The 13,090-nt window shown below is 40.7% G+C and overlaps 1 protein-coding gene and 1 long non-coding RNA gene across 2 annotated transcripts in view; one reads left to right on the top strand and one right to left on the bottom strand.

Moving 5' to 3' along the window:
- Positions 1–7,435: 7,435 nt before the first annotated feature.
- On the bottom strand, positions 7,436–8,327 carry LOC310733257. The gene is made up of 2 exons (XR_014535678.1): positions 8,206–8,327; positions 7,436–7,886 (listed from the first exon to the last, which is right to left on the bottom strand). It is a non-coding gene; the product is annotated as an uncharacterized lncRNA (long non-coding RNA).
- The window catches only part of gfra2a (GDNF family receptor alpha 2a), a 54,679-nt gene continuing 49,080 nt past the window's right edge, over positions 7,492–13,090 (top strand). Inside the window, exon 1 of the mRNA XM_083554296.1 lies at positions 7,492–8,230. Within this exon, the coding sequence (XP_083410422.1) occupies positions 8,194–8,230 (37 nt within the window). The 5' untranslated portion in view covers positions 7,492–8,193. The remainder of the gene's footprint in view (positions 8,231–13,090) is intronic.

Below are 13,090 nucleotides of genomic sequence, written 5' to 3'. Positions count from 1 at the left end.
ATAAAGAACCTTTTAGAGTAACCAAAATCACTTCAGGAACACACTAGAGATGAACCAGAACCACTTCAAGAAGAGCCCTTAAGATGAACCAACAACCTGAGTGTTTAAAAAGTAGATGTAGAATAACAGAAAACACATTTATGGCTTTATATGAAGTCTGAATGAAATTCTTTGAATAATTCCTGCTCTGTAGTGGCTCCTTTTTAAGTTAAATGAGGAAGAGGTGCAGCAGGACTTTCTGAAGAACAAGTTGGTATCAGAAGGTTTGGAGATTCGCTCTGTTTAAAAGTATGTAGTTCATTTATCTACTTTTCCACATGATCACCTTTAAATTTGTCCCCGTGCACAGTATCCAGTGCTCCCAGTGTTCTTCAGGAACGTGTCCTGGAAGTCTTCTTTTTGAAGACTTGTCGAGCTCTTTCGGTAATTCGTGCTGGATCTGCAACGTGTCAAAACTGCAACCTGCATCTTCATCTTCAGGAAGAGAGGGAAGTCCACAGGAGGCAAATCTGGAGAGTATGGTGAGTGCAGAAGTGAGACCATGTGAACTGTTCTCCGACAATCATTATGCACGAGTTGCTGAACGATTTCGACATTCTTGTCTAAGGTCTTCCTGATCTATCGTTGTCTTCCAGTGATGTTCTTCCACTCTTGGAAAACACCTCGGGCGACTCGTTGCAGCATCGATGTACGTCAAACGTACGTCACGTCAAACGTCTCTGTGGCAGATTTCCCCAATTTCACGCAAAATTTCACGTCTGTTCTAACTCGCTGTCCGTGATGAAATTGCAGACGTGGGAGAGAACGTGGGTCAGAACAGCACCAGTTACACCATTCATCTCCAAATGTTTTCATACCACATCATACACAGTTTCCTGTCCGGATGGTAAAGGGGTGCCAATCATTTCTGAAGTGCATCAGATGGTCTACAGTGACCTATAAAGTGTCCTGTCTGACGGGCGGAGGTTAATAAAGGATCTTGAGTGTGCAGCACAGCAGGGGTGTGGTGTGTTTATGAACTTCAGGGTGATCCAGGACTTGTTTGGGATCTATTTCAGGGTTAGTGGCCTTCAGAGAGATGATGAAGTTTTTAGAGACTCTGCAGTGATGGAATATTTCTCATCTAACAATAGAGGACGAAACCCAAACCAAGGACACGCAGACGCCCTGGTGATGGCGTACAGACGGATATTTCTGTCTCGCCCACCACGGCACCAGCTGGAGAGCAAAGAAAAGGGTGAAGCAGACGTCAGGGATGATGTGGGATTAACACGCCGTCTGATCCATGGTGAGATGGATTAACCCGGTCTGCCTCTGCACCAGGGAACGCTCCACAGTCAGAAAGAGCACAGCAGATGGGTTTAGTGCTACTGCACCGTCTCTATATTCATATTTATAGTTATAATCTCACTTCCTCACACAAAACACATCCTTAAGGAATCCACCCAAACATGGCCTTTAATAAAGTGAAGGATCTTAAACCAAACAAAACAAACTTCTTCTTAGATTAATTTCAGACTAGTCTGAGAGAAACCACTATGAGGGAAAAACCATCGAGGAACCTTTTAGAGGAATCAAACTCACTTCAGGAAGAACTCTTGAGAGGAACCAGAATCATTTCAAGAATAGATTTTAAGAGGAATTTGTATATTGTCCTAGAAGAGAAGCCATCCTCAACATCCTCAGAACAAGCAGAAACGTTTAATCCAAACTTCATTAAACCTTTAAAAATATTGATTGCTAAGAAACTAGAAGAACCATTCTGGTGCCGAACTTCGGTCATTTTCTAGAACGAATGACAGAATGACAGACCACTTAAAGATTTGTAGATCATTAAAATCATGAGAACATGAAGAATGTCCATATTTAGGTTTTTAAGGGTCTTCAGCTGCTGGAATCCTTTTATTTCTTTCTTCAAAAGTTCTATTTTCCTTGCGAAGGTTTCCATTAAAAAAATTTTCTTAAGGTTCAGTTCAACCCCTGAAGAACCTCTTATAAAGAACTATTTTCTACATTCCATACTGAGTAATAACTCAAATACACTCTTGGTATAAAAGGGTTCCTTAGTAGGTTCTTCCAGAATTTTCTGGATAATTTCGATTGGATCAATTTCTTGGAATACAAAATTAGGTACTACTCATATGGACTGTAGAAAAACAACTTTGCTTGGAATCTTTGAAGGTTCCTTATTTGTCATTCTTGTGAAACCTTTAATCCTTTGTTGTCTCCACCAGGAGGTCTTAGGTAGACAGAAAGAACGCTTTTATGGAGCTAAAAATTCTTTACTAATTCAAATTTTAATCTCCAAAGTGGTTCTAGTTATGGAAATATTAGATCATATTGGACGATAATTGTGCCTGTGTTCTGTAGATTTATTCAGCTCCTACATGGCTTCTTCAGGGGGTTCTTCGAGGGTTCTTTATTGGATTATTAAGGCTTTGTATTTTGATTGTGAAGGATTTTGCTTGTAAGATGCAGCAGGAAAAGTACATTGTTGTAGGCTTTTACTTTAAACTTTTAAGGGTTCCCCTGGTGGAACAACTGAAGAACATTAAAGAGCTGTAAATAGTTAAAGAATCTATAAGCAGTAGAAGTGGAGAATGTTTTTATTCCTAGCAGAAAATTGGAGAACATTCCCAGGTGAAAAGTGGAGTGCAAAGGAGCGGAGTATGGTTCCTTGATTTGATGCTCAGCTCAGGAAGGTAAGACATACAGACTGATGGATTTATGCAGAGAGAACAGTAACTTTGATATAAAACCAGCAGATGATGGTGATGGTGAGGTTCATATCAGCATGGGACAGAAGGCAGTGACGGCTACACGATTTTAGTTGCTGTCTCGCTTACAGATTTCTTTCCCCTGTTCTTCCTCTCGCTGGAGATCCACCACGCTGTGAATAATGAGCTTCACGTCTCTACAGGAAAAATGGTGTACAGTGGAGAGTAAACGGTTGAGTCCATGAGACTGGTTCTGCTTCTCCAGGTGGATTTTACCCCTGTGGACTGATCACTGACCAGGGGATTAGATTATAGTTTCTACACCCTATAAAGTGCACTACATAGGGATTAGATTATAGCCCCTACACCCTATAAAGTGCACTACATAGGGATTAGATTATAGCCCCTACACCCTATAAAGTGCACTACATAGGGGATTAGATTATAGCTCCTACACCCTATAAAGTGCACTACATAGGGATTAGATTATAGCCCCTACACCCTATAAAGTGCACTACATAGGGGATTAGATTATAGCTCCTACACCCTATAAAGTGCACTACATAGGGATTAGATTATAGCTCCTACACCCTATAAAGTGCACTACATAGGGATTAGATTATAGCCCCTACACCCTATAAAGTGCACTACATAGGGATTAGATTATAGCTCCTACACCCTATAAAGTGCACTACATAGGGATTAGATTATAGCTCCTACACTCTATAAAGTGCACTACATAGGGGATTAGATTATAGCTCCTACACCCTATAAAGTGCACTACATAGGGATTAGATTATAGCTCCTACACCCTATAAAGTGCACTACATAGGGATTAGATTATAGCTCCTACACCCTATAAAGTGCACTACATAGGGATTAGATTATAGCTCCTACACCCTATAAAGTGCACTACATAGGGATTAGATTATAGCTCCTACACTCTATAAAGTGCACTACATAGGGGATTAGATTATAGCTCCTACACCCTATAAAGTGCACTACATAGGGATTAGATTATAGCCCCTACACCCTATAAAGTGCACTACATGGGGGATTAGATTATAGCTCCTACACCCTATAAAGTGCACTACATAGGGGATTAGATTATAGCTCCTACACCCTATAAAGTGCACTACATAGGGATTAGATTATAGCTCCTACAGCCTATAAAGTGCACTACATAGGGATTAGATTATAGCTCCTACACCCTATAAAGTGCACTACATAGGGATTAGATTATAGCTCCTACACCCTATAAAGTGCACTACATAGGGGATTAGATTATAGCCCCTACACCCTATAAAGTGCACTACATAGGGATTAGATTATAGCTCCTACACCCTATAAAGTGCACTACATAGGGATTAGATTATAGCTTCTACACCCTATAAAGTGCACTACATAGGGATTAGATTATAGCTCCTACAGCCTATAAAGTGCACTACATGGGGGATTAGATTATAGCTCCTACACCCTATAAAGTGAACTACATAGGGAATAGATTATAGCTCCTACACCCTATAAAGTGCACTACATAGGGGATTAGATTATAGCTCCTACACCCTATAAAGTGCACTACATAGGGGATTAGATTATAGCCCCTACACCCTATAAAGTGCACTACATAGGGATTAGATTATAGCTTCTACACCCTATAAAGTGCACTACATAGGGATTAGATTATAGCCCCTACACCCTATAAAGTGCACTACATAGGGATTAGATTATAGCTCCTACACCCTATAAAGTGCACTACATAGGGATTAGATTATAGCTCCTACAGCCTATAAAGTGCACTACATAGGGGATTAGATTATAGCCCCTACACCCTATAAAGTGCACTACATAGGGATTAGATTATAGCTCCTACACCCTATAAAGTGCACTACATAGGGGATTAGATTATAGCTCCTACACCCTATAAAGTGCACTACATAGGGATTAGATTATAGCTCCTACACCCTATAAAGTGCACTACATAGGGATTAGATTATATCCAATACACCCTATAAAGTGCACTACATAGGGGATTAGATTATAGCTCCTACACCCTATAAAGTGCACTAAATAGGGATTAGATTATAGCCCCTACACCCTATAAAGTGCACTACATAGGGGATTAGATTATAGCTCCTACACCCTATAAAGTGCACTACATAGGGATTAGATTATAACTTCTACACCCTATAAAGTGCACTACATAGGGATTGGATTATAGTTTCTACACCCTATAAAGTGCACTACATAGGGATTGGATTATAGTTTCTACACCCTATAAAGTGCACTACATAGGGGATTAGATTATAGCCCCTACACCCTATAAAGTGCACTACATAGGGGATTAGATTATAGCCCCTACACCCTATAAAGTGCACTACATAGGGGATTAGATTATAGCTCCTACACCCTATAAAGTGCACTACATAGGGATTGGATTATAGTTTCTACACCCTATAAAGTGCACCACATAGGGGATTAGATTATAGCCCCTACACCCTATAAAGTGCACTACATAGGGATTAGATTATAGCTTCTACACCCTATAAAGTGCACTACATAGGGATTAGATTATAGCCCCTACACCCTATAAAGTGCACTACATAGGGATTAGATTATAGCTCCTACACCCTATAAAGTGCACTACATAGGGATTAGATTATAGCTCCTACACCCTATAAAGTGCACTACATAGGGATTAGATTATAGCTCCTACACCCTATAAAGTGCACTACATAGGGGATTAGATTATAGCTCCTACACCCTATAAAGTGCACTACATAGGGATTAGATTATATCCAATACACCCTATAAAGTGCACTACATAGGGGATTAGATTATAGCTCCTACACCCTATAAAGTGCACTACATAGGGATTAGATTATAGCCCCTACACCCTATAAAGTGCACTACATAGGGGATTAGATTATAGCTCCTACACCCTATAAAGTGCACTACATAGGGATTAGATTATAACTTCTACACCCTATAAAGTGCACTACATAGGGATTGGATTATAGTTTCTACACCCTATAAAGTGCACTACATAGGGGATTAGATTATAGCCCCTACACCCTATAAAGTGCACTACATAGGGGATTAGATTATAGCCCCTACACCCTATAAAGTGCACTACATAGGGATTGGATTATAGTTTCTACACCCTATAAAGTGCACTACATAGGGGATTAGATTATAGCCCCTACACCCTATAAAGTGCACTACATAGGGGATTAGATTATAGCCCCTACACCCTATAAAGTGCACTACATAGGGATTAGATTATAGCTCCTACACCCTATAAAGTGCACCACATAGGGATTAGATTATAGCCCCTACACCCTATAAAGTGCACCACATAGGGATTAGATTATAGCCCCTACACCCTATAAAGTGCACTACATAGGGGATCAGATTATAGCCCCTACACTCTATAAAGTGCACTACATAGGGGATTAGATTATAGCCCCTACACCCTATAAAGTGCACTACATAGGGGATTAGAATATAGCCCCTACACCCTATAAAGTGCACTACATAGGGATTAGATTATAGCTCCTACACCCTATAAAGTGCACCACATAGGAATTAGATTATAGCCCCTACACCCTATAAAGTGCACTACATAGGGATTAGATTATAGCTCCTACACCCTATAAAGTGCACTACATAGGGATTAGATTATAGCTCCTACACCCTATAAAGTGCACTACATAGGGGATTAGATTATAGCCCCTACACCCTATAAAGTGCACTACATAGGGGATTAAATTATAGCCCCTACACCCTATAAAGTGCACTACATAGGGATTAGATTATAGCTCCTACACCCCATAAAGTGCACTACATAGGGATTAGATTATAGCTCCTACACCCTATAAAGTGCACCACATAGGGATTAGATTATAGCCCCTACACCCTATAAAGTGCACTACATAGGGATTAGATTATAGCTCCTACACCCTATAAAGTGCACTACATAGGGATTAGATTATAGCCCCTACACCCTATAAAGTGCACTACATAGGGATTAGATTATAGCTCCTACACCCTATAAAGTGCACTACATAGGGATTAGATTATAGCTCCTACACCCTATAAAGTGCACTACATAGGGGATTAGATTATAGCTCCTACACACTATAAAGTGCACTACATAGGGGATTAGATTATAGCTCCTACACCCTATAAAGTGCACTACATAGGGGATTAGATTATAGCCCCTACACCCTATAAAGTGCACTACATAGGGGGTTAGATTATAGCTCCTACACACTATAAAGTGCACTACATAGGGATTAGATTATAGCTCCTACACCCTATAAAGTGCACTACATAGGGGATTAGATTATAGCTCCTACACCCTATAAAGTGCACTACATGGGGGATTAGATTATAGCCCCTACACCCTATAAAGTGCACTACATAGGGGATTGGATTATAGCTCCTACACCCTATAAAGTGCACTACATAGGGGATTAGATTATAGCTCCTACACCCTATAAAGTGCACTACATGGGGGATTAGATTATAGCCCCTACACCCTATAAAGTGCACTACATAGGGGATTGGATTATAGCTCCTACACCCTATAAAGTGCACTACATGGGGGATTAGATTATAGCTCCTACACCCTATAAAGTGCACTACATAGGGGATTAGATTATAAAGAATGAATTTTCAGGTATTGATTAATTACTAAATAAAATAACTTCTCGTGCAGTGCACTATATGTTTATTTGGGATGAATCCAGTCCCCCTTTCGCACACGCACACACACACGCACACACGCACGCACTCACACGCACAGCAGCCTTCGGTCGTGCGCGCGCGTCTCTGGAGCAGAGCTGCAGGCGCGGAGCTGAGTGTGAGACGCTGCTACGCTCCTCGCGCTTAATTTAATAAAAACTCCTCCCTCTTATTTTTCTTACTATTTTCATTTATAACTACATTTCCGTTCCGGACCCCTTTAATGTGATTTAGGACCCTTTGATGTGATTCCGGACCGCTTTGATGTGAAGGTGTGTGTGTTTGGAGCGCGCGCGCAGGTCATGTCCTGTCCTCTCATTCGGATCGCGGTTCTTCTTCATCGGCACGCGCGGAATGATGTGCGGCGGAACCCAGGATTCATTTCTACTCCCTCATCTTCGTCCTCCTCCTCATCTTCCTCTTAAACAGGAATAAAAGAAAAAGAAAAAATAATTCAAAAAGAAAAAAAGAAGAACAAAAACTTTACACCTTTGCGGATTTATTGCACCGGATCCTGCTGCTGTTACTGATGATGATGATGATAAAGGGTTCGCGCGCACTGGAGTCTGTTCGAGATTTTTGAACAAACAAACACACACACACACACACACACACACACACACACACACACACACACACACACACACACACACACATTTTGGCGCAATTCACGGTTGAAGAGAAACATTTTCTGAGATTTGTTTGAGATTTGTCTCGCGCTTCCATCATGCGTCTTTACCTGTGCGGCTTCCTGCTCCTGTTAGGTGAGTGAACTTTATCATGACTTCCATCGTTACAACACACACACACACACACACACACACACACACACACACACACACACACACACACACACACACACACACCGTTATAACGCCATATTAACGCGACTTAGTTCTGTAACACGCGCGCGCACGTGATGGTGTTGTGTGAGAGTGTGTAGGCATGCGGTTTATTTGTTGGTGGCAAACAAATGTAGAGTAAAATGATGAAGAGGAGGAATGTGAAGAAGGAGAGGAAAAGAAGGCATTTGAGCAGAAAGAGGAAGAGGAGGAGTAAGATGAGAAAGGAGAAGAAGAGGAGGAAGGAGAGGAAGAGGAGGAATATGAGGAAAGAGAGGAATATCTCAGAGGTTTTGACCTTGTGGGGACATTTGTCAGGACCTTGTAATGAAAGATAGAATGTTGGTGGTGAGGTTGAGGATGAGGATCAGATTTAGGATGAAGATCAGGTTGAGGATGAGGATGATGTTTAGGACGAAGATCAGGTCCAGGATCAGGTTTAGGATAAAGATCAGGTTGAGGATGAAGTTCAGGTTGAGGATGAGGATCAGGGCGGGGATGAGGATCAGGTTGAGGATGAGGATTAGGTTGAGGATGAGGATCAGGTTTGGGATGAGGATCAGGTTGAGGATGAAGATCAGGTTGAGGATGAGGATCAGGGCGGGGATGAGGATCACGTTGAGGATGAGGATCAGGTTAAGGATGAGGATCAGGTTGAGGATCAGGTTTGGGATGAGGATCAGGTTGAGGATGAAGAACAGGTTGAGGATGAGGATCAGGTTTAGGATGAAGATCAGGTTAAGGATGACGATCAGGTTGAGGATGAAGATCAGGTTGATGATGAAGATCAGGTTGAGGATGAAGATCAGGTTGAGGATGAAGATCAGGTTGAGGATGGTGAGATGGAGATGCTGTGTGGTGTTAATGATCTGTGTTAATAAGTTGAAAGTCCCAGCAGTGATGGAAAAAAAAAATGTGTGTGTTGCGATTTAAATAGTGTCACAGCAGTATTTATTGAGTGTGTTTGTGTGTGTGTGTGTGTGTGTGTGTGTGTGTGTGTGTGTGTGTGTGTGTGTGTGTGTGTGTGTCCTTTCGGCTGTTTAATGCAGAGACACTGTGATCAAGGTCACCCTGCACACTGTAAACACATCCCATCAATACAGTGTAGAATAAACACAAAGTGTGTAGAATTACATCATAATTACATCAGCAGTGTGGATTAAAAACTTTCAGTGTAAAATTTACATCAGTGGAGTGACAGCAGACGTAAACTAAAGACTCAAACAGTGTAGAATTAAAACTGACGATTAGAGTTAATACTGTAGTGTAGAATTCATTCCACTACATAGGGGATTAGATTATAGCTCCTACACCCTATAAAGTGCACTACATAGGGGATTAGATTATAGCTCCTACACCCTATAAAGTGCACTACATAGGGATAAGATTATAGCTCCTACACCCTATAAAGTGCACTACATAGGGGATTAGATTATAGCCCCTACACACTATAAAGTGCACTACATAGGGGATTAGATTATAGCTCCTACACCCTATTAAGTGCACTACATAGGGGATTAGATTATAGCTCCTACACCCTATAAAGTGCACTACATAGGGGATTAGATTATAGCTCCTACACCCTATAAAGTGCACTACATGGGGGATTAGATTATAGCTCCTACACCCTATAAAGTGCACTACATAGGGATTAGATTATAGCTCCTACACCCTATAAAGTGCACTACATAGGGATTAGATTATAGCTCCTACACCCTATAAAGTGCACTACATGGGGGATTAGATTATAGCTCCTACACCCTATAAAGTGCACTACATAGGGGATTAGATTATAGCTCCTACACCCTATAAAGTGCACTACATAGGGATTAGATTATAGCTCCTACACCCTATTAAGTGCACTACATAGGGGATTAGATTATAGCTCCTACACCCTATAAAGTGCACTACATAGGGATTAGATTATAGCTCCTACACCCTATAAAGTGCACTACATAGGGGATTAGATTATAGCTCCTACACCCTATAAAGTGCACTACATAGGGATTAGATTATAGCTCCTACACCCTATAAAGTGCACTACATAGGGATTAGATTATAGCTCCTACACCCTATAAAGTGCACTACATAGGGATTAGATTATAGCTCCTACACCCTATAAAGTGCACTACATAGGGGATTAGATTATAGCTCCTACACCCTATTAAGTGCACTACATAGGGGATTAGATTATAGCCCCTACACCCTATAAAGTGCACTACATAGAGGATTAGATTATAGCTCCTACACCCTATAAAGTGCACTACATAGGGGATTAGATTATAGCTCCTACACCCTATAAAGTGCACTACATAGGGGATTAGATTATAGCTCCTACACCCTATTAAGTGCACTACATAGGGGATTAGATTATAGCTCCTACACCCTATAAAGTGCACTACATAGGGATTAGATTATAGCTCCTACACCCTATAAAGTGCACTACATAAGGGATTAGATTATAGCCCCTACACCCTATAAAGTGCACTACATAGGGGATTAGATTATAGCTCCTACACCCTATTAAGTGCACTACATAGGGGATTAGATTATAGCCCCTACACCCTATAAAGTGCACTACATAAGGGATTAGATTATAGCCCCTACACCCTATAAAGTGCACTACATAGGGGATTAGATTATAGCTCCTACACCCTATTAAGTGCACTACATAGGGATTAGATTATAGCCCCTACACCCTATAAAGTGCACTACATAGGGGATTAGATTATAGCTCCTACACCCTATTAAGTGCACTACATAGGGGATTAGATTATAGCTCCTACACCCTATAAAGTGCACTACATAGGGATTAGATTATAGCTCCTACACCCTATAAAGTGCACTACATAAGGGATTAGATTATAGCTCCTACACCCTATAAAGTGCACTACATAGGGGATTAGATTATAGCCCCTACACCCTATAAAGTGCACTACATAGGGGATTAGATTATAGCCCCTACACCCTATAAAGTGCACTACATAGGGATTAGATTATAGCTCCTACACCCTATAAAGTGCACTACATAAGGGATTAGATTATAGCTCCTACACCCTATAAAGTGCACTACATAGGGGATTAGATTATAGCTCCTACACCCTATAAAGTGCACTACATAGGGGATTAGATTATAGCCCTTACACACTATAAAGTGCACTACATAGGGGATTAGATTATAGCTCCTACACCCTATAAAGTGCACTACATAGGGATTAGATTATAGCTCCTACACCCTATAAAGTGCACTACATAAGGGATTAGATTATAGCTCCTACACCCTATAAAGTGCACTACATAGGGGATTAGATTATAGCCCCTACACCCTATAAAGTGCACTACATAGGGGATTAGATTATAGCCCCTACACCCTATAAAGTGCACTACATAGGGATTAGATTATAGCTCCTACACCCTATAAAGTGCACTACATAAGGGATTAGATTATAGCTCCTACACCCTATAAAGTGCACTACATAGGGGATTAGATTATAGCTCCTACACCCTATAAAGTGCACTACATAGGGGATTAGATTATAGCCCTTACACACTATAAAGTGCACTACATAGGGGATTAGATTATAGCTCCTACACCCTATAAAGTGCACTACATAGGGGATTAGATTATAGCCCCTACACCCTATAAAGTGCACTACATAGGGGATTAGATTATAGCTCCTACACCCTATAAAGTGCACTACATAGGGATTAGATTATAGCCCTTACACACTATAAAGTGCACTACATAGGGGATTAGATTATAGCCCTTACACACTATAAAGTGCACTACATAGGGGATTAGATTATAGCTCCTACACCCTATAAAGTGCACTACATAGGGATTAGATTATAGCTCCTACACCCTATAAAGTGCACTACATAGGGGATTAGATTATAGCTCCTACACCCTATAAAGTGCACTACATAGGGGATTAGATTATAGTTTCTACACCCTATAAAGTGCACTACATAGGGGATTAGATTATAGCCCTTACACACTATAAAGTGCACTATATAGGGGATTAGATTATAGCTCCTACACCCTATAAAGTGCACTACATAGGGATTAGATTATAGCCCTTACACACTATAAAGTGCACTACATAGGGGATTAGATTATAGCCCTTACACACTATAAAGTGCACTACATAGGGGATTAGATTATAGCTCCTACACCCTATAAAGTGCACTACATAGGGATTAGATTATAGCTCCTACACCCTATAAAGTGCACTACATAGGGGATTAGATTATAGCTCCTACACCCTATAAAGTGCACTACATAGGGATTAGATTATAGCCCTTACACACTATAAAGTGCACTACATAGGGGATTAGATTATAGCCCTTACACACTATAAAGTGCACTACATAGGGGATTAGATTATAGCTCCTACACCCTATAAAGTGCACTACATAGGGGATTAGATTATAGCTCCTACACCCTATAAAGTGCACTACATAGGGATTAGATTATAGCCCTTACACACTATAAAGTGCACTACATAGGGATTAGATTATAGCCCTTACACACTATAAAGTGCACTACATAGGGATTAGATTATAGCTCCTACACCCTATAAAGTGCACTACATAGGGGATTAGATTATAGCTCCTACACCCTATAAAGTGCACTACATAGGGGATTAGATTATAGCCCTTACACACTATAAAGTGCACTACATAGGGGATTAGATTATAGCTCCTACACCCTATAAAGTGCACTACATAGGGATTAGATTATAGCCCCTACACCCTATAAAGTGCACTACATAGGGATTA

Source organism: Silurus aristotelis, assembly GCF_946808225.1.
Source record: "Silurus aristotelis genome assembly, chromosome: 11".
NCBI lineage: Eukaryota > Metazoa > Chordata > Actinopteri > Siluriformes > Siluridae > Silurus > Silurus aristotelis.
Note: the sequence above shows the minus strand (reverse complement) of the source record. Positions and strands in the feature narration are given on the sequence as shown.